This window comes from Phyllobates terribilis, unplaced genomic scaffold (genome assembly GCF_046119375.1).
Source record: "Phyllobates terribilis strain yellow unplaced genomic scaffold, ASM4611937v1 Scaffold_12__6_contigs__length_324123572, whole genome shotgun sequence".
NCBI lineage: Eukaryota > Metazoa > Chordata > Amphibia > Anura > Dendrobatidae > Phyllobates > Phyllobates terribilis.
In genome coordinates, this window is record NW_027362772.1 from 313,882,041 (window position 1) to 313,905,444 (window position 23,404).

General features: G+C 50.2%; 1 protein-coding gene across 2 annotated transcripts in view; it reads right to left on the minus strand.

The window, feature by feature from the left end:
* KIRREL3 (kirre like nephrin family adhesion molecule 3) overlaps positions 1–22,440 on the minus strand; it is a 1,173,775-nt gene extending 1,151,335 nt beyond the window's left edge. For both annotated transcript variants that reach the window (XM_073657428.1, XM_073657427.1), the window contains exon 1: positions 22,202–22,440. In XM_073657428.1, the coding sequence (XP_073513529.1) occupies positions 22,202–22,268 (67 nt within the window). In that variant the 5' untranslated portion in view covers positions 22,269–22,440. The remainder of the gene's footprint in view (positions 1–22,201) is intronic.
* Between the last annotated feature and the right edge of the window lie 964 nt (positions 22,441–23,404).

Below are 23,404 nucleotides of genomic sequence, written 5' to 3' on the forward strand. Positions count from 1 at the left end.
TTGGGTATATTTGTGTTCTGCAGTAATGTTGTTTTATTGGTTATTGTGCTTGTGTTGAGTACTATACCATGTAGTTGTGTTTGGTAGTATTATGTGTAATATTGATACAGTTAGTTGTATTCAGTAGTAATGTGGTTATATTGGTTATTCTGGTTGTGTGGGATATTATTATGTGTAGTATTAATGTTGGGTACTGTTACATTTAGTTTTGTAGGGTTGTGTTTTTTTATGTCATTGTGTCAAGTACGCATTGGGTACTCTGCTTGTGCTGGGTACTATTCTTGTGTTGGGTAGTATTAAGTGTAATATTAATACTGTTTTGTTACTTTTTGGATCTGATTTCTCCTGTGTCTTCCATTAAACGTCTCTGTATATGCTGTGTGATCCTGTCAGTTTATAGGGATTTCTGTTTTACAGTATATCTTGTTGTGTTGGTACTGTGCTTGTGTTGGTTAATATTACGTGTAGCATTAATAATGTGTTGTCAGTTTCTTGAGTTGATTTTTGACGTCTCTTCCATTGCACATCTCTATGTAGGTTGTGTGCTCCTGTTTTATATGTCGTTGTGTTGAGTACTGTGCTTGTGTTGGGTACTGTGCTTGTGTTGAGTACTGTGCTTGTGTTGGGTACTGTGCTTGTGTTGGGTACTGTGCTTGTGTTGGGTAGTATTATGTGTAGTATTAATCAGGGCTGTGGAGTCAGTCAGCCAAACCTCCGACTCCAACTCCACAACCCCAACTCCCTCACACACGGCTCATGTTTGAGTGATAAATTTACTACAGAACAGATTCATCTCAGTAAAGTCCGGACCCTGAGATCAGGAATAGGACAGACATTTATAGGACATTTCATAACTTTCCCAAATTCTTATAAAATAATATTCCCCACAAACTGCATTGAACTACTGTACCCAATTTATTATATATTTTAGGAGCCGGTCCATTTTATTCTGACTCCACCAAAATGGGCTCCGACTCCATAGCCCTGGTATTAATACTATGTCTTTACTTTTTGGCACTGATTTCGGCCATCTCCTCCATTATACATCTCTGTGTAGGCTGTGTGCTCCTGTCGGATTATAGGGATTTCTGTTTTATATGTTGTTGTGTTGGGTACTGTGCTTGTGTTGGGTACTGTGTTTGTGTTGGGTACTGTTCTTGTCATGGGTAGTATTACATGCAGTATTAATATGTGTGGTTACTTTATGGAGCTGATTTCATCCGTCTCTTCCATTATACGTCTGTGTAGGCTGTGTGCTCCTGTTGGTTTATAGGGATTTCTGTTTCATATGTTGTTGTGTTGGGTACTGTGCTTGTGTTGGGTACTGTTCTTGTCATGAGTAGTATTACATGCAGTATTAATATGTGTGGTTACTTTCTGGAGCTGATTTCATCCGTCTCTTCCATTACACATCTGTGTAGGCTGTGTGCTCCTGTCGGATTATAGGGATTTCTGTTTTATATGTTGTTGTGTTGGGTACTGTGCTTGTGTTGAGTACTGTGCTTGTGTTGGGTACTGTGCTTGTGTTGGGTACTGTGCTTGTGTTGAGTAGTATTACATGCAGTATTAATACTGTGTGGTTACTTTCTGGAGCTGATTTCATCCGTCTCTTCCATTATATGGATCTGGGTAGGGTGTGTGCTGCTGTCAGTTTATAGGAATTTCTGTTTTATACTTTGTATCTGATGTTTTTTGTCCTGTATGTGACCTGTAGAAACCCCATTACAGTCTCCGGTATTTCTGTAACTTTGTGCGGCGTGCACATGCGGCCGTCATGCTGCAAGTGTCCAGCTCACAAATGACTCTTCTCTCTCATCTTGTCTGCACACAGATCAGACACCTTGTCCCCGCACGCTCAGCCTTGTCCGGTGGCGTCCTCCCGTGGAGCATGCACCTTGCAGCATCATTACCCAGGCTTCCATCACACCACTCTATTCATTTGGTGGCTCAGCTCTTATTGTCACTTTCCACTTTTGTCAACACTTTTTTTTTTTATAGGACAAAAATGTAATTTTTTTAAGTTAAAAATGGTCCTGATCACAACTTTTTTACAATGTAGTGACAGGCGGTTCGGTATCCTGGGAAGTTCATGGTGCAGCTCATTTCTGCTCGCCGCCATTCAGTGCTGACACCATTATTACCGCACCCGGTGCCGCTGCCAAATGCTATTCCCAGGCATGTCTAATGTGTCAGAATGATCTTCCCCACGCTGCGTCGCCCTCCTGTACACAGCTGGACCTTCCACCGGCGGCTCACCCATGGATGGCAGATAAATCCCTCACTGACGTTTCCTGGAGACCCTAAGACTGGACCGGCAATTACTAGAGGAAACGACGGCAGGTGGGGAAGGTCCTGACTCCAATGTCACTTTCTCTAAGACTTAATAGCCAAAGTGACTTTGCACCAGACAGCTTGTTTCCAGCCAGGAGAAGCCGCGGCGGAGAGGATTAGTGAGGCTGCCGCTGCCTCGGCCTCTTCTGCTCCTGGAGACCAGGGTCTTGTTTATTGCTGGAAACACGCAGCTCTAATATCATGTAATAGGGAACATGTATAGAGGGGCTTTATAGGAAGTCACAGACTCATTTCCTCTGCCGGCCCTTCACACAACCTCACAACCCCGCTACATCTGAAGAAATACGCGCAGGATTAGCAAGATTACCCTCCACATGAGAAGATCTTAGCGGGCCGCGCGGTGAACTACAGGCTCCATTTTAATGATTTGTTGTGAATAACGAGGGAGAAGGATGGGGCCAGACTGAACTTCACCGAGCCCCCCACTGCAGACGAGAATACGCCCCCCCACCCATCATTCAGCTTCAGGCGTAAAGGCTTCTGAGACAAAAGTCTGCTGTATTGTAGAATTTACACTTGGTGAAATAAGTTACATGTTGGATACCGGGTGCCTGAGTGTGAGGCGGACTTGGTAAAGATGGAAATACTCGAGGTTACACAGACATTGAGGGCAGAAGTATGTGAAGCTCATTTATTATTGTGATTTAACCATCTTGTCTTGGTCACCCAGATGGTTATTTTTATTAGGAGAGTTTAATTAAGTGATGTGTAGAGTGTAAATATTGGCTGAGCTAGGTGTGAGACTGAACAATACCTGTGGCCCAGGGAGGTGTGAAATTGAGCAATGCCTGTGCAACTGAATGAAGACCACAGTGTAAAAGTAAATAGTGTCATACATACTCAATGCACTGCCAGTGTCTTAGGTAAACTATTCCTGAACAATTCACCCCCTCCCCCCTGTTACATTTGAAATTCTGGTTAATATGGTTTCACATATGTCTTGCATTGGTGACCTGTGTTCATGCTTCTGTGATTTAAGCAAAGCTGAACTTTGGGATCCTTAAAAACGCACCAAAAATTGCACCAAAACTTGTGTTTTTGATGCAGATTCTTTCCTGCATCAAAAGAGATCAGGTTTTGCTGCAGAAAGATACGCTGAAAAAAACACAATGTGTGAACATAGCCTAAGGGTTTTACACTTATTTTAGGTACTCTTATCTGTGCTTATGTTAGGCAGTGTTATAAGTAGTTGTGTTGGGTTGTCAGGTAGAGTTGCATATGTCTGTGTTGGCTACAGTTGTTTTGTATTGGGTACTGTTGTTTTGTGTCAGGTACTCTTGTATTGTGTACTGTTGTTTTGTGTCAGGTACTTTTGATTTGTGTTGGGTACTGTTGTATTGGGAAGCATTGTGACTGTGTCATGTACTATTATTTTATATCGGGTCCTGCTGTATTGTGTCTGACAGTGTTGTATTGCCAGGTACTGTTTTGTGTCGGGTACAGTTGCTTTATATCGTGTCCTGCTGTATTGTGTCTGACAGTGTTGTATTGCCAGGTACTGTTTTGTGTCGGGTACAGTTGCTTTATATCGGGTATTGTTGTTTTGTGTCAACACTGTTGTATTGCCAGGTACTGTTTTGTGTCGGGTACAGTTGCTTTATATCGGGTATTGTTTTTTTGTGTCGACACTGTTGTATTGTCAGGTACTGTTTTGTGTCGGGTACAGTTGCTTTATATCGGGTATTGCTGTTTTGTGTCAACACTGTTGTATTGCCAGGTACTGTTTTGTGTTGGGTACAGTTGCTTTATATCGGGTATTTTTTTTTGTGTCGACACTGTTATATTGTCAGGTACTGTTTTGTGTCGGGTACAGTTGCTTTATATCGGGTACTGTCGTTTTGTGTCTACACTGTTGTATTGTCAGGTACTGTTTTGTGTCGGGTACAGTTGCTTTATATCGGGTATTGTTTTTTTGTGTCGACACTGTTGTATTGCCAGGTACTGTTTTGTGTCGGGTACAGTTGCTTTATATCGGTTACTGTTGTTTTGTGTCGGACACTGTTGTATTGCCAGGTACTGTTTTGTGTCGGGTACAGTTGCTTTATATCGGGTACTGTTGTTTTGTGTCAGACACTATTGTATTGCCAGGTACTGTTTTGTGTCAGGTACAGATGCTTTATATCGGGTACTGTTGTTTTGTGTCGACACTGTTGTATTACAGGTACTGTTTTGTGTCGGGTACAGTTGTTTTACATCGAGTACTGTTGTTTTGTGTCGGACACTGTTGTATTGCTATGTACTGTTTTGTGTCAGGTATAGCTGCTTTATATCGGGTACTGTTGTTTTGTGTCGACACTGTTATATTGCCAGGTACTGTTTTGTGTCGGGTACAGTTGCTTTATATCGGGTACTGTTGATTTATGTGTCGGACACTGTTGTATTGCCAGGTACTGTTTTGTGTCGGGTACAGTTGCTTTATATCGGGTACTGTTGTTTTGTGTCAGACTCTATTGTATTGCCAGGTACTGTTTTGTGTCAGGTACAGTTGCTTTATATCGGGTACTGTTGTTTTGTGTCGACACTGTTGTATTACAGGTACTGTTTTGTGTCGGGTACAGTTGTTTTACATCGAGTACTGTTGTTTTGTGTCGGACACTGTTGTATTGCTATGTACTGTTTTGTGTCAGGTATAGCTGCTTTATATCGGGTACTGTTGTTTTGTGTCGACACTGTTATATTGCCAGGTACTGTTTTGTGTCGGGTACAGTTGCTTTATATCGGGTACTGTTGATTTATGTGTCGGACACTGTTGTATTGCCAGGTACTGTTTTGTGTCGGGTACAGTTGCTTTATATCGGGTACTGTTGTTTTGTGTCAGACTCTATTGTATTGCCAGGTACTGTTTTGTGTCAGGTACAGTTGCTTTATATCGGGTACTGTTGTTTTGTGTCGACACTGTTGTATTACAGGTACTGTTTTGTGTCGGGTACAGTTGTTTTACATCGAGTACTGTTGTTTTGTGTCGGACACTGTTGTATTGCTATGTACTGTTTTGTGTCAGGTATAGCTGCTTTATATTGGGTACTGTTGTTTTGTGTCGACACTGTTATATTGCCAGGTACTGTTTTGTGTCGGGTACAGTTGCTTTATATCGGGTACTGTTGATTTAGGTGTCGGACACTGTTGTATTGCCAGGTACTGTTTTGTGTCGGGTACAGTTGCTTTATATCGGGTACTGTTGTTTTGTGTCGACACTGTTGTATTGCCAGGTACTCTTTTGTATCGGGTACAGTTGCTTTATATCGGGTACTGTTGTTTTGTGTCAGACACTGTTGTATTGCCAGGTTCTGTTTTGTGTCGGGTACAGTTACTTTATATCGGGTACTGTTGATTTATGTGTCGGACACTGTTGTATTGATAGGTACTGTTTTGTGTCAGGTACAGATGCTTTATATCGGGTACTGTTGTTTTGTGTCGGACACTGTTGTATTGTCAGGTACTCTTTTGTGTCGGGTACAGTTGCTTTATATCGGGTACTGTTGTTTTGTGTCGGACACTGTTGTATTGTCAGGTACTCTTTTGTGTCGGGTACAGTTGCTTTATATCGGGTACTGTTGTTTTGTGTCGGACACTGTTGTATTGTCAGGTACTGTTTTGTGTCGGGTACAGTTGCTTTATATCGGGTACTGTTGTTTTGTGTTGAACACTGTTGTATTGTCAGGTACTGTTTTGTGTCGGGTACAGTTGCTTTATATCGAGTACTGTTGTTTTGTGTCGAACACTGTTGTATTGCCAGGTACTGTTTTGTGTTGGGTACAGTTGCTTTATATCGGGTATTGTTGTTTTGTGTCGACACTGTTGTATTGCCAGGTACTGTTTTGTGTCGGGTACAGTTGCTTTATATCGGGTACTGTTGTTTTGTGTCGGATACTGTTGTATTGTCAGGTACTGTTTTGTGTCAGGTACAGTTGCTTTATATCGGGTATTGTTATTTTGTGTCGACACTATTGTATTGTCAGGTACTGTTTTGTGTCGGGTACAGTTGCTTTATATCGGGTATTGTTGTTTTGTGTCGGACACTGTTGTATTGCCGGGTACTGTTTTGTGTCGGGTACAGTTGCTTTATATCGGGTACTGTTGTTTTGTGTCGGACACTGTTGTATTGTTGGGTACTGTTTTGTGTCGGGTACAGTAGCTTTATATCGGGTCCTGCTGTATTGTGTCTGATAGTGTTGTCTGCGCTCGTTTTGGATACGATATGTAGTTCGCTCAATCACACCGCCATGCAGACGTGTTTTCTCGTCTTTTCTGTCGGCTGGTACTCGTATGTATCCCCTTGTGGTTTGTGTGTTGTAGATGTGTTGTCTGTGGGTTCGCTGGTGTTGACGTGGTTAGTGTGCAGGTTACTCAGGTGCTAGCAGTGTCGGTGCGGTGACCTATTCTGCAGGACTGTGTGCTTGTTAGTTAGTTTCTGTCTCCTTCAGAAATAGCCAATAATTAGTAATAATCTGACTGTTCATTGTTCTTATTCATAATAAATGAGGCCTCGGATTGGGAGAACATAAAATATATGTTAACATTATTAAACATGTGTAAATTCTTATTTAATAAATTGATTAAATAATAATTATTAGTAATTTTTCTAGATGCTGGAGTGTGTTCATCTCTGCCTTCTCCGGGGTGTAATGAATGAGTAGTTGTGTCGGTGGGCTTCCGCCTTGTCAGGTTATTATTTTGTCTATATATTAGACCCTTGCTGTCGCTGTCACAGTGCACAGTATACACCGTATACACAGTTCTGGAGGCGAGGGCAGGCAGATCAGGGGTCCGCAGCCCTGTGTGACCCCCCCCCAGCGGCAGGCTGGCATGCTCCGGTACCCGCACGTCACATGTCATCGGTGTCACTTCTCATTGTGTGGGGGGCTGGGTGTGACCTGAGCGGTGGGAGTACCGTCCCTTCTGAAGCATCGGTGCAAACTCCGCCATACAACTGAACGAAAACGACGCTCGGCAGAACCTTTTCCCCCGTCGTTTTCCCTTTTAAACATGCAGAAGTGTGGGCGGCCGCTCCGGAAATGCTCATTAATATTTCAATTTATTCAAGTCATTTCAATTTGAATCAAGCGCACACCATCTAATAAAATAAAATGCAAATATTGGCAGGATTTCTGCCGGAGAAGACGCGGCTGTAGATAATAGGATTATAATTTGTCTACATCGCATTCTCTCTACTTTCCCTTATTTTTGTTGCCGCTCCAGTGTGGAAAGCAGCAAGACGGCCGGATTACACCGAAGCGGCCCCATCTCATCCCATCCAGCGGTTATTATCACAGATACAATGTAATAATGCAGGTGGGAGGCAAATGCCGGCTGCTGGAGGAGGATTAATATAATGAGAGGGAAAGTAAACTCTGCGGAGCTTCTGTATCGCCGCACTTCATGGAGGATGGGCGAAATGGTGGAAAACGACACCAAACGTATCTAAACATTTCATTAAAAAAAAGGTAAGAAAGTAACGAGCTACACAAGGAGTTACTTTGTAATAGATTTCCTCTGAATACAGCCTGCAGTGTAAAGCATGGAGGTTTGCGTTACTTTTATACATACTTTTAGGGCTCGCTCACACGAGCGTATGATAATCGTCCCATTCTCAAACAGGAGAGCGCGACGATTTGTTTCTCACTTGTCGTCCGGGTACAATCTGTTTTACTCAGCTGTTATTAATCTTTTACACTTTAATGTATCAGTAACAATCTGATGGTATAGTAAATATTTTATAGTAGATACATTTTTTTTTTTACATAATCGAGACCATCTTTTCTATTACTTATTTGTTGTGTCACCAGCTGTTATTCTTCCAAGAAATTGATTTAAAAAAACAGCTTATTTATAAATTGCCAGGAGGAATAACAGAGGAGCAATATGCAGAATTATAAAGGAAAATACTTCAGAACTGAAGAATATGAATATGAAGAGTATGAGTATATACCAAACCATAAGTGTCTGGAAAGCGAACAGATCCTTTTTAAAAATGCCCTCCTCCGCATCTTCCTCCTCTTCCTCCTCCTCCTGTTAATCCTATTAATATATTGCAGTCATCATATCATACAGCGCTGTGCACTTACAATTGCTCATTTTGCCTTTCTACCCAGATAATTCTTCTCTTTTCTCTGCTCTGTGTAGAAACAGGAAGTCTCTTGTCCTTGCATTTATCATTCCCCTCTTCACCTCCTGACCCAGCTGCTCCCTCCTCCTGCCATGGACTTTTGCAGTGACTGATGACTCATGCAAGGGATATTGACCTCCTGTTTCTACATAGAGCTCAGAAGGATTCAGCTCGTCAGTTATTAGTCACATGATGTCATCGACCTAATGGAAAAGAGAAGAATTATCTGGGTAGAAAGGAAAAATGAGCAATTGTAAGTGCACAGCGCTGTATACGATGATGACTGCAATATATTAAGAGGATGAACAGGAGGAGGAGGAGGAGGGATTCTTTAAAGGGGCTCTCCTGGTGTACAAATTAAAGGGAACCTGTCAGTAGGTATTTTGCTATTTAATCTGAGAGAAGTGAAATGTAGGGGCAGAGACTCTGATCCTAGGGATGTGTCACTTATCAGGCTGTGTGCTGTACTCTCAATACAATCAGTGTTTTATCAGCAGGAGATTATCATTACAGGACCAGGTTTCACATGCAGCCCAGTCCAGCTAATCTGTGTAACCCCGCCCCCCACCACTGATTGGCAGCTTGTTGACAATGTACACAGGAAGCTCCCAGGGTTGTGGGCGGGGTTATACACAGGAAGCTACCAATCAGGGCTGTTGGCGTGGTTATACGCAGCTCAGCATTCCGAGCACAGCTACATCTACAGTAAGCAAAACTGGGACTCTATCAAAACTACAGCAATCAGCCCAGTACTTGAGACATGGCTGGAATCAGAGTCTCTGCCAGGACATCATGCTGCTCTCAGATTACATAGCAAAAACCTTATGTGAGACTCTCTTAAACTGAAGAACGACTGTTCTCTTATTTTTCAATATTTTATGTCTATGTCCTAAGCTTCAGGAACATCTTAGTAAATCCTGCAGCTGAGCCCCCCCGATATCAGCCGCTTCGAGGAGGTGTAATAATCGCTGTCCCCTTTTATTTTAGTATCACGCGCGGCTATAAATCCCTGGCACTAATTCCAGTCAATCAAGTGAAGGCCATACACCGCCGCTGCTCTTCCCTCCATTTTTTTTGCAGAATTCCCCATTGGTTACTTAGTTGCAGGTTCATGATATTCGGTTCTGTGAGTCACTTCCTTCGCTGCGTGCGCCGCCACATGTTACCCATATTAACTTGCCCAAGAGAAGGCGGTAAGATGTGAATAGATGTGGAAGTGAATTGATACCTTCCTCTGATCTTTACAGAAAACATGACAATTGGTCCCGGAGAAATCTGGCGCTATCTGTAATCTTTGCTTCTCTTCAGCTGACTGTCTGGAGACCACCTTCCTAACAGCCGCTTGCTGCTGAATTTGCAGACCTGTCAAGTAGCTCTCGTAGCGAGATGACTTTTTATCATCGGCACTCTGCCGAGAGCTCACTCTTCTCCCAGGTTTTTCTATTAAAATGTCTTTATTTGGAGAATAAACAGCAGAAAATAAGCGGCGGCTTCAGCGGCGGCGGCGCATACCTGGGCGCAGTCACTTCCAATCTTCTAGATTTATGATGGCTGACTGTGAATTAGGAGTTGGACTCGCCCAACTTTCCTGCTTATGAGCCAGATTCATGAATCTGTAATAATGCTGCCGCCTCCATGAAAGTTAAGGAATCCGCTCATCCTCCGTGAAAAATTCACATATTGGCAATGAAAATCTGTCCGAGAAAACAACATGCAGGAGCGATGAGGCAGAAGAGCTGCAAATAGTGATGGGGGCACTGAGCCGGACCCCTGCACATGTAGCACTAATGTTCTCCATGTGGCACATGTATAATGCCAACGTGCACTATGAAGCTTTATGTAGCACAATATAGCGCCACTGTTCACTATGTAGCACTAATGTGCACACTGCACCTGCGGCGCCCCCTATGACTTTGCCTCTGGAACTAGTAAATCTTTGTGCCTGTCAGTCTGGCACCTTCTCACACCCACTCACAGCGACACAACGGGCTCTGCTACATTGCAGCCTTATGTAATAGCGACTGAATGTCGCATATAAGCACCAGGGCCTGGTACAGCACATAAATAATGGCGCCCTGGAGGTGTATATTGATAGCTGTATCCTGACCACTGAATGCACAGAGATGAAGCATAGGAAAATGTGGCGCCTGCTGATGACCACTCTCCTCATCATCCTACAGATGATGATCCATGTATACGGAGTGGTCATTGGCACAGCTGGCATCACTCGTGCACTGCAGCCCCATACATGACAGCCTGCATTACAAGGCTGGAGCCCATGAAGCCGCAGCTGCTGCGGATCCTGCGCTCTTTCCTTTGCTCTGCAGGCAGAATACCTGGGCACAGGCTGAGAGCTGCAGGTTGGCGGCTGGATCTGCAGACACTGCTGCCATCAGGAGGCTCTTCTGTGCATATAAGGAGCTCGCTGAATATCCCGCTGCTGCTGCAGCCCTGTGAGAGCCATCAGGGTTCTCCTGCCCTCCTGACACAGTGTGCACAGGGCCTCAGTCATAACATTCACATACATGGGGTTATCCCCTGCAAAGAGCAGACTGATCCAGGGGAATGGAGGGGCTGGTTACTGATCAGAGGGGAATCCCAGGCGACTCCCCAGTAACCTCCACCTGTATCAGCTCAGATGTAGCAGAGGTGAAGGTGTTCTCTCAGGGGCCTCATTGTTCTGCTCCTTCTTCTACCCCATGTACCACCATCATGTATTTATGGATTGATTGTACTCGCTTATATAGCGCCATTATTACCGCCATCATCATCACAGGAATGATGAAGCAAGTCAGTGCACGAGGCTTACCTGCAGTCCTATGTAAATCCACAGATAATACTCGGCTCTACTACATCACAGACTGTAGAGATCATCCGTGTGTGCGGATTATTGCTCGTACGTCTGAATCCTGGCAGAGGCGGGTGTCGAGGGGAGCCGCCATTACACCGGCCGCCCTGTCATAAGTCAGCACTCTAAGCCATTTAATAGAGTGTCCCATTTACCACGGAGCGACTGCACTGACAGCGTTAATATTGATGCTCGGGCTTAATGTGGCCATCCATTATTAATGCAGATATTCAATATTAACAGTCCCCATTGGGGACAGTTCACGCTTTCCAGCAAAAAGCAATTTTGGTGCTATTTCTCCCCGTCCTCCCACCCCCGCTGCGGTCTCTTTCCAGAGCAGGTCTGTCTCTTGCTGGGTCCTCTCCTCCCTCCATCTTCCTGCTGCCTTTCTTTCACCTGTCCGTCCTACCTCTCTGCCCTGCGTCTCTTGACGCCGCTCGCTTCCCCGGCCCTCGTCCCCTCCTTTTCAGCATTGCTCTCTCCTTGTTGCCCATTCCCCTTATTTGATCTGATGCCGCCTTTTATCTCGTTTCCGTTTCTTGTCTATTTTTGACATTTTCTGCTTTTACAAAGAGAAGGGGAAAAAAAAAAAAAAAAGCGCCAGATCAGAGCCGGCGACGACAGCATCGATTCCCTCACTAAGGGGCAATAAATGTTTTATCCCGGTGGGGACAGGATTGTTCTGTAATTGGGGCTCACACGTGTCACAGCCAATACACCGGCCGATAGCGGAGACTTCCCGGCATCCTCCATCCCTCTGATGGACCGCCATGTAGTGTCATCTACAGCCAGCCATCGTCCCTCACAGCCTCCGTCACTGCAGTGTGCTGTGCTGACCGAAACCCAGCAGACCCCACTGTAGTAAAAGGGGAACGTCAGGCGCCATTAAGGTCCCTCATGTGAAAGAGCGGAAAAACGGAGCTCAGGATGTAGGTGTGAGCCCGGCCATAACCACTGCATCTAGCATCAGTAAATCACCCCACTCCCTATACTCCCCGCACTCCCTATACTCCCCGCACTCCCTATATTCCCCCAACTCCCTATATTCCCCCAACTCCCTATTCACCCTCCATTGCCTATATTCCCCGCGCTCCCTATATTCCCCGCGCTCCCTATATTCCCCGCGCTCCCTATATTCCCCGCGCTCCCTATATTCCCCGCGCTCCCTATATTCCCCGCGCTCCCTATATTCCCCGCGCTCCCTATATTCCCCGCACTCCCTATATTCCCCGCGCTCCCTCTATTCCCCGCGCTCCCTATGTTCCCCGCACTCCCTATATTCCCCGCGCTCCCTCTATTCCCCGCGCTCCCTATGTTCCCCGCACTCCCTATATTCCCCGCACTCCCTATATTCCCCGCGCTCCCTATATTCCCCGCGCTCCCTATATTCCCCGCGCTCCCTATATTCCCCGCGCTCCCTATATTCCCCGCGCTCCCTATATTCCCCGCGCTCCCTATGTTCCCCGCGCTCCCTTTGTTCCCCACGCTCCCTATATTCCCCCACACTCCCTATGTTCCCCGCGCTCCCTCTATTCCCCCGCACTCCCTATTCACCCTCCATTGCCTACATTCCCCGCAATCCCTATGTTCCCCGCGCTCCCTATATTCCCCGCGCTCCCTATGTTCCCCGCACTCCCTATGTTCCCCGCACTCCCTATGTTCCCCGCACTCCCTATGTTCCCCGCACTCCCTATGCTCCCCGCGCTCCCTATGTTCCCCGCACTCCCTATGTTCCCCGCACTCCCTATGTTCCCCGCACTCCCTATGTTCCCCGCGCTCCCTCTATTCCCCGCGCTCCCTATGTTCCCCGCGCTCCCTATGTTCCCCGCGCTCCCTATGTTCCCCGCACTCCCTATATTCCCCGCGCTCCCTCTATTCCCCGCGCTCCCTATGTTCCCCGCACTCCCTATATTCCCCGCACTCCCTATATTCCCCGCGCTCCCTATATTCCCCGCGCTCCCTATATTCCCCGCGCTCCCTATATTCCCCGCGCTCCCTATATTCCCCGCGCTCCCTATATTCCCCGCGCTCCCTATATTCCCCGCGCTCCCTATATTCCCCGCGCTCCCTATGTTCCCCGCGCTCCCTTTGTTCCCCACGCTCCCTATATTCCCCCACACTCCCTATGTTCCCCGCGCTCCCTCTATTCCCCCGCACTCCCTATTCACCCTCCATTGCCTACATTCCCCGCAATCCCTATGTTCCCCGCGCTCCCTATATTCCCCGCGCTCCCTATGTTCCCCGCACTCCCTATGTTCCCCGCACTCCCTATGTTCCCCGCACTCCCTATGTTCCCCGCACTCCCTATGTTCCCCGCACTCCCTATGCTCCCCGCGCTCCCTATGTTCCCCGCACTCCCTATGTTCCCCGCACTCCCTCTGTTCCCCGCGCTCCCTATGTTCCCCGCGCTCCCTATGTTCCCCGCGCTCCCTATGTTCCCCGCGCTCCCTATGTTCCCCGCGCTCCCTATATTCCCCGCGCTCCCTATATTCCCCGCGCTCCCTATATTCCCCGCACTCCCTATATTCCCCGCACTCCCTATATTCCCCGCACTCCCTATATTCCCCGCACTCCCTATATTCCCCGCACTCCCTATATTCCCCGCGCTCCCTATATTCCCCGCGCTCCCTATATTCCCCGCGCTCCCTATATTCCCCGCGCTCCCTATATTCCCCGCGCTCCCTATATTCCCCGCGCTCCCTATATTCCCCGCGCTCCCTATATTCCCCGCACTCCCTATATTCCCCGCACTCCCTATATTCCCCGCACTCCCTATATTCCCCGCACTCCCTATATTCCCCGCACTCCCTATATTCCCCGCACTCCCTATATTCCCCGCACTCCCTATATTCCCCGCACTCCCTATATTCCCCGCACTCCCTATATTCCCCGCACTCCCTATATTCCCCGCACTCCCTATATTCCCCGCGCTCCCTATGTTCCCCGCGCTCCCTATATTCCCCGCGCTCCCTATGTTCCCCGCGCTCCCTATATTCCCCGCACTCCCTATGTTCCCCGCGCTCCCTATATTCCCCGCTCTCCCTATATTCCCCGCGCTCCCTATATTCCCCGCACTCCCTATATTCCCCGCACTCCCTATATTCCCCGCACTCCCTATATTCCCCGCACTCCCTATATTCCCCGCACTCCCTATGTTCCCCGCGCTCCCTATATTCCCCGCACTCCCTATGTTCCCCGCGCTCCCTATATTCCCCGCGCTCCCTATATTCCCCGCACTCCCTATGTTCCCCGCACTCCCTATGTTCCCCGCACTCCCTATGCTCCCCGCGCTCCCTATGTTCCCCGCACTCCCTATGTTCCCCGCGCTCCCTATATTCCCTGCGCTCCCTATGTTCCCCGCACTCCCTATATTCCCCGCACTCCCTATGTTCCCCGCGCTCCCTATATTCCCAGCGCTCCCTATATTCCCCGCACTCCCTATATTCCCCGCGCTCCCTATGTTCCCCGCACTTCCTATGTTCCCCGCGCTCCCTATATTCCCCGCGCTCCCTATATTCCCCGCCCTCCCTATATTCCCCCGCACTCCCTATTCACCCTCCATTGCCTACATTCCCCGCACTTCCTATGTTCCCCGCGCTCCCTATATTCCCCGCACTCCCTATATTCCCCGCGCTCCCTATATTCCCCGCGCTCCCTATATTCCCCGCGCTCCCTATATTCCCCGCGCTCCCTATATTCCCCGCACTCCCTATATTCCCCGCACTCCCTATATTCCCCGCACTCCCTATATTCCCCGCACTCCCTATATTCCCCGCACTCCCTCTATTCCCCGCGCTCCCTCTATTCCCCGCGCTCCCTATGTTCCCCGCACTCCCTATATTCCCCGCACTCCCTATATTCCCCGCCCTCCCTATATTCCCCCGCACTCCCTATTCACCCTCCATTGCCTACATTCCCCGCACTTCCTATGTTCCCCGCGCTCCGTATATTCCCCGCACTCCCTATGTTCCCCGCGCTCCCTATATTCCCCGCACTCCCTATATTTCCCGCCCTCCCTATATTCCCCCGCACTCCCTATTCACCCTCCATTGCCTACATTCCCCGCAATCCCTATGTTCCCCGCGCTCCCTATATTCCCCGCGCTCCCTATATTCCCCGCGCTCCCTATATTCCCCGCGCTCCCTATATTCCCCGCGCTCCCTATATTCCCCGCCCTCCCTATATTCCCCCGCACTCCCTATTCACCCTCCATTGCCTACATTCCCCGCACTTCCTATGTTCCCCGCGCTCCGTATATTCCCCGCACTCCCTATGTTCCCCGCGCTCCCTATATTCCCCCGCACTCCCTATTCACCCTCCATTGCCTACATTCCCCGCAATCCCTATGTTCCCCGCGCTCCCTATATTCCCCGCGCTCCCTATGTTCCCCGCACTCCCTATGTTCCCCGCACTCCCTATGTTCCCCGCACTCCCTATGTTCCCCGCACTCCCTATGTTCCCCGCACTCCCTATGCTCCCCGCGCTCCCTATGTTCCCCGCACTCCCTATGTTCCCCGCGCTCCCTATATTCCCTGCGCTCCCTATGTTCCCCGCACTCCCTATATTCCCCGCACTCCCTATGTTCCCCGCGCTCCCTATATTCCCAGCGCTCCCTATATTCCCCGCACTCCCTATATTCCCCGCGCTCCCTATATTCCCCGCGCTCCCTATGTTCCCCGCACTTCCTATGTTCCCCGCGCTCCCTATATTCCCCGCGCTCCCTATATTCCCCGCCCTCCCTATATTCCCCCGCACTCCCTATTCACCCTCCATAGCCTACATTCCCCGCACTTCCTATGTTCCCCGCGCTCCCTATATTCCCCGCACTCCCTATGTTCCCCGCGCTCCCTATATTCCCCGCACTCCTTATGTTCCTCGCGCTCCCTATATTCCCCGCGCTCCCTATATTCCCCCGCAATCCCTATTCACCCTCCATTGCCTATATTCCCCGCGCTCCCTATATTCCCCGCACTCCCTATGTTCCCTGCGCTCCCTATATTCCCCGCGCTCCCTATATTCTCCGCACTCCCTATGTTCCCCGCGCTCCCTATGTTCCCCGCGCTCCCTATATTCCCCGCGCTCCCTATGTTCCCCGCGCTCCCTATGTTCCCCGCGCTCCCTATGTTCCCTGCGCTCCCTATATTCCCCGCGCTCCCTATGTTCCCCGCGCTCCCTATATTCCCCGCGCTCCCTATATTCCCCGCGCTCCCTATGTTCCCCGCGCTCCCTATGTTCCCCGCGCTCCCTATGTTCCCCGCGCTCCCTATATTCCCCGCGCTCCCTATATTCCCCGCGCTCCCTATATTCCCCGCGCTCCCCATATTCCCCGCGCTCCCCATATTCCCCGCGCTCCCCATGTTCCCCGCGCTCCCTATATTCCCCGCGCTCCCTATATTCCCCGCGCTCCCTATATTCCCCGCGCTCCCTATATTCCCCGCGCTCCCTATATTCCCCGCTCTCCCTATATTCCCCGCGCTCCCTATATTCCCCGCGCTCCCTATATTCCCCGCGCTCCCTATATTCCCCGCGCTCCCTATATTCCCCGCGCTCCCTATATTCCCCGCGCTCCCTATGTTCCCCGCGCTCCCTATATTCCCCGCGCTCCCTATATTCCCCGCGCTCCCTATATTCCCCGCGCTCCCTATATTCCCCGCGCTCCCTATATTCCCCGCGCTCCCTATGTTCCCCGCTCTCCCTATGTTCCCCGCGCTCCCTATGTTCCCCGCGCTCCCTATATTCCCCGCGCTCCCTATATTCCCCGCGCTCCCTATATTCCCCGCGCTCCCTATATTCCCCGCGCTCCCTATATTCCCCGCGCTCCCTATATTCCCCGCACTCCCTATATTCCCCCCGCTGCCCATTTCTCACTGCTCCCCATTGCTTATACTTGGTGTGCTGTTGTTTCCTATACTTTCCTCCCTATCTTCCGCCTCTGGATACATTTCCCCTGATGTGATTCTTTTCTGGCCATAGACTTTTCATCTGTCCTCTCCATCACTAATGATCGGCCTCCATTGCTCGGTTCTCGGGGCCCCATGTTCCCCCTCACTGTGGAGGAATCCCTTCAGAACCTGTAACCCCCCCACCCATATAACAGGTCCCCTTCTTTTGCCCCTGTAGGGGCCGCGGAGCTCATATTTTGTGCTTTTCCTCCTCATTTAGCAGCCGCTGATGTTATTATTAGTTTTTGGACCCTCATCGACTGCTGCGAGCGCCTGTTTGTGCACCGGCTAATGCCTGGCATTTACAGCACTGGTATCAGCGTTACTGTAGACGGTGCGTAACCTTCTCGCTGATCGCTCCGACGGCTTTTATTCTCTTCATGTTTTACAGGTGAATGCGTCTTTTCTGATAATCTCTTTTATGTAATATATCTGCGCTGATCGAATGTCACTATGATTGACAGGAACTGTGACCACGGAGACGATAGGACGGCTCGTTATACCTGCTGTATACTGCTGTATACTGTACCTGCAGCAAACAGAACGTGACCGGAAGGACCCATCTACACTGTGGATGATGGGCATTGTAGTACGCCACCATCCAGCCTTGTGCACCATGTATAGGGCCGGGGGTAATGGTCGCTTCTCTATTTATGGGGAAAAAGAACATGACAGCAACTTATTCTATAGGGGAGCGACCAGACAGGGGACTGTAGGAATATTGGTAGTGCCAATTGTGGCGGCTCATGTCAGACTCCATGCACCTGTCTACAGCAGAATTTCCCCCGAATGGCTGATAATCCCAGAAAATAGACTGCAGTTACTGGTCCCACAGCGAGTTTTGGACATAATGCAAACACTAAACCTAAGGAGGTCGTTCAGCATTAGAAAACATAGCTCCTCTCTCTAGAAACAGCGCCACACCTGCCCATAGGTTGTGTCTGGTATTGCAGCTCGGCTTTATTAAAGCGAATGGGACAGAGCTGTAATACCACAGATGACCTATGGACAAGCGCTAAAAAAAAAACGTAAATTTGAAGTCCTTATTTATAGGGTCTGCAGGTAATTCCATGTCGTTACAGCGCAATTTACTGTACATGGAGCCAAAGTTATCACATACAGGCCATGGAAAATCAAGGCAGCAACATGGATTTAGCCTGAGCAATTCCAGACCGCTGCAGGCCATCATCCTGCAGGTGCCACAAGCACATTTCTCATGGCTGGAACTTTCCAGCTCCTGCATGAAATCCAATTACACGAAACAAAACGGCAGAATATGGTAAAGTGAATGCAAATAAGAAAAATACATGGAATAGTAAAGCCCCACGTTCAGGGTATGGCAGTGTGTGTGAGGACGCCTGACCATGGGGCCAGAGCCCGCGCAGGACTCCAGAGCGCGGAGCCATCACACACCGAGCTGCTAATAGACCGGCTGGATTTCCATTGCTAATGGAGCAAAGCTTCTGAGTAACACATTATACTAATGATACAGAAACTGAGATGTGCAAATGCAAACAACCTGATCCGTCAGAGACACTGGGAAGCCGAGACCACCATAACCAAGCGCAAGAATGGCTGGGACTGAACTTCTGCACATATAAAATATATTATATAATATATATATATACAATTAATTGTGGATGCAGACAGGAGGGGGCCAGTGCAAGAACAGTATATGGGCCCTTCACAGCTTATCCGAATGCACAATTCCGCCTGCTTTGGAGGATGTGGTGGTCTCCTTACATTTTGGTCCCAGGTTGCACCAATAGTATGTCCACCCCCCCAGTATACAGCATCAGACAATGTTCTAACCTACAGTAACAAAATCCACATCTGCGGCAAATCCCTGACCATCAGTGCAATAAATGTCAGACAGGGGTGAACACATCATTGGTGCAACCAGGGGCCCAAATGGTCAGGGGCCACATCCAGCTCCAAAGCAGGTGCATTGTGCCTTATGATAAACTCTATAAAGTGCCCATATATTGCTCCTGCACTGGGGCTCCTGTCTGTGTCGCTCCTGTACTCAGTCTTTGTTAGAAACCTATAATCCTCCGTACTACAACTCCCGTCATGTACAGAATGCCACAGGTAGGTTTGGAGTCAGAAGAACTTTAGGACTTAGCAATGTATCTCTGGTGCTATGTGGAGCAGATACCTGAGAACATCCAGCACTGGCAGGAAGGGCACACAGCAATACCAGGGTGATGGCAGAGCAGCCGCATACTGTGCCCAGCACCTGTGCAAGATAAGGGAGGGAAAGGCTGAAGAATGGGGTGTAGCCGAAAAGAGGAAAAGGTAAGGCAGAAATATCAGAAGATGGAACAGAAGGAAACTGCCCATGGATTATTGTGGAAGGGTTCTGGTTCTGTGCTGGGCAGCGCCATGGTTGTGACCTGGCACAGTGATGCCTGGGCTTTCTTACATGCAGGAGAGATATTTGGTCCCCTGCACCTCCTGGCACAGAGGGCACACATCACTGCTCCCATAGTTCTCTATGTCGGCTCCTATTGTCTCAGCAGTGGGTTGCATCTATAAAAAGCACCGAGTGGCTGCTGATCTAACCTGCCCTCTCCAGACTGGAACTGTGCTGTCTTTACTGTAAGAGCATCGGCTCCATAAATAGACTGACATGGAGGAAGACTGATCAGAGGGAGAAGGAGCCGAGGAGGTGGGAGCTCCAGAGGGATGAGGGGCACAGGGTGGATGCAATGTCCCTCTAAGGCACTGGATCCGGCACATCATGGGTGATTAATGGGAAGCACAGAGCCAATGGCTGGATCCTGGGATGTGCAGGGAGGTCACCAGATCCAGGGGGACTCATGTTACCCCCAACCCTGAGGATGCTGGGCAGTGATTGCAGGCTGGATGTAAAGCTTCATTCTGCCACCGTGCAGAGCACAGACCCTCTGCCCGACCTTATCACTGGTCATCCCCTAATGCCAGTCCTGGCTTATGAGGTTCTAGGAGGGTAAAGTGTTATATTATTGTTCTCCAGTCCTGCAGTACGGCTCAGACCTGCTGCTTTATAAGCTCCGTCCTTATTACAGTGACCCCTGATCAGTGCTGGAAGAAGCCCCCTAGTCCCAGGGACCCCCGAGTATAAATCTTTGCTGTACAGTAACAGGACCTCATCCTGACAGGTGGAGACTGAACTTCTGCCATCACTGCCCTCTGAGGCTCCTCATCATCTCTACAGACTCCAGGTCCAGTGATTGTGAAATTCAGCATCTGATGGACCAGAAAAGTGAGATGTCACCAGCGAGGTCATCTCCGGGGGGGGGTCGCCCTGTGCTCCAATACATGAGGTTCTGCAGCAGCTCTGCCCCAGATCACAAACTATCACAATGTATAACTATGTATCACAATGTGTAACAATATATCACAGTGTATAACTATGCATCACAATGTATAACAATATATCACAATGTATCACAATGTATCGCAATGTATCACAATGTATAACAATATATCACAATGCATCAATAATAGATGGAAAGTTACAGATTCACAGGATTTAATCCCAACCACAGCAGATCCACAGAGGTAACAGTCACTTATTCATCCCTGCACCAATATCTACTAAACTTCATTTCTTCTCATCTTTCTTTGAAGTTTCTCAAGAAGACAGGATTAATCTCAGCTGCATCATTATTGATGTGCAAAGTGATAGAAGAAGCAAATCTGACAGCAGCTTCATTAAGTTGGTACCCAGCACTGAACTCCATACATCGGGTTCCAGGAGGTGGAGGGGGATCAAGCTCCAGTGCAGACCCCCTGACTCCAGTGCAGACCCCCAGGCCCCCGAGCTCAGCGCTGTCTGGAGCCAGGTCCATGCAGACCCCAGAGCACAGATCCGCACAGCGGTGACTGCTCGGGGCTGGGGGTCCTCATCTGCTGCAGGGATCAGACCGGTGGCACCGAATAACCGGGGTCTGTGCATGAGAAGCCGGGTACCAGGGATGGCAGCAGCAGGAAGGGCAGGCAGTGCTGTCTCCCAGCTCCTGCCATCCCCTGTAACTGGCAGGAAAGGCTGCAGATGGCAGCACCCAGAGCAGGCAGGGTACCCGGACTCCTCACACCATCCCCGGTGCCGGCAGCCGCCTCCAGCCATCATGCCGGCAGAGCTGCCTCCTCCCGGGCTCCTCACACCATCCCCGGTGCCGGCAGCCGCCTCCAGCCATCATGCCGGCAGAGCTGCCTCCTCCCGGGCTCCTCACACCATCCCCGGTGCCGGCAGCCGCCTCCAGCCATCATGCCGGCAGAGCTGCCTCCTCCCGGGCTCCTCACACCATCCCCGGTGCCGGCAGCCGCCTCCAGCCATCATGCCGGCACCGCGGCCAGAACTTGTGCTTCACCCCATCAACTCCATCCTCAATACTGAAGGCACCAAGTGTCCACATCCTCCGCAACAAGTGGAGTAGTAGTGTCTGCGCCGCTGAGAGTTGCCGTCCATCCTCCTGCACACAGGATGGATCCCCCATGTCGCTGCCCCTTCTCGGATGTCACCCTGGCTTTCATCAAATTCCAACAGGTGCCGGTGTCACCTCCACAGCCCCCCACCCCCAGCTGCGACCCCCGACACCAGAGAGGGAGCACAGAGCCGGCACCAGAGCCCAGAGCCGGCATCAGAGCCCAGAGCCGACACCAGAGCCCAGAGCCGACACCAGAGCCCAGAGCCGGCACCAGAGCCCAGAGCCGACACCAGAGCCCAGAGCCGACACCAGAGCCCAGAGCCGGCACCAGAGCCCAGAGCCGGCACCAGAGCCCAGAGTCGAGCCCAGAGCCGGCACCAGAGCCCAGAGCCGACACCAGAGCCCAGAGCCGACACCAGAGCCGGCACCAGAGCCGGCAGACACCGGCACAAGCCGCGGAGCGTCCCCAGCCCGGGAGCAGCAGCTCCGGCTCCACAGACACAACAGCCACGGAAACTTCGTGCGCGACGTCTCCTACCTCCGGCGAGCAGCATCCCGGTCAGGAGCAGCAGGTCCGGCCGGACAGATCCCGTCCCCGGCAGCATCCTCCCGCGGCAGGCGGCGCCGGTGATCCCTCCTGTGCAGCTCCACGGCTCCGGGGCCGCAGCTCAGATCGTCTCCGGCCGCCTCAGCCTCAGAGCGGAACACAAGCTGCGGATGTGCGGCTGCATCCTCCCGACTGGCGGCTCCGCTCCTCCTCCTCCAGGCAGAGCCCGGCATGAGGGCAGGAGGGGGACTGGCATCAGCGGCTCCGTCACCGCACACCGCCCTCCTGCCCACTCCGCCATCACCTGCCCCTGTTTCCCCTGATCAACTGCTCCTGTACCCCCTGATCACCTGCCGCTGTACTCACTAATCACATGTACCTCCTGATCAGGCAGGTGATCAGGTAGTTTATCAGGAGGTACTTGTGCTCACCTGCCCCTATCTCTCACCTGCCCCTATCTCTCACCTGCCCCTATCTCTCACCTGCCCCTATCACTCACCTGCCCCTATCTCTCACCTGCCCCTATCACTCCCCTGCCCCTATCACTCACCTGCCCCTATCACTCACCTGCCCCTATCACTCACCTGCCCCTATCTCTCACCTGCCCCTATCACTCACCTGCCCCTATCACTCACCTGCCCCTATCACTCACCTGCCCCTATCACTCACCTGCCCCTATCTCTCACCTGCCCCTATCACTCACCTGCCCCTATCACTCACCTGCCCCTATCACTCACCTGCCGCTGTACTCACTAATCACATGTACCTCCTGATCAGGCAGGTGATCAGGTAGTTTATCAGGAGGTACTTGTGCTCACCTGCCCCTATCTCTCACCTGCCCCTATCTCTCACCTGCCCCTATCTCTCACCTGCCCCTATCTCTCACCTGCCCCTATCTCTCACCTGCCCCTATCACTCACCTGCCCCTATCACTCACCTGCCCCTATCACTCACCTGCCCCTATCACTCACCTGCCCCTATCTCTCACCTGCCCCTATCACTCACCTGCCCCTATCACTCACCTGCCCCTATCACTCACCTGCCCTATCTCTCACTTGCACCTCTCTCTCACCTGCCCCTATCTCTCACCTGCCCCTATCTCTCACCTGCCCCTATCACTCACCTGCCCCTATCTCTCACCTGCCCTATCTCTCACTTGCCCCTATCTCTCACTTGCCCCTATCTCTCACCTGC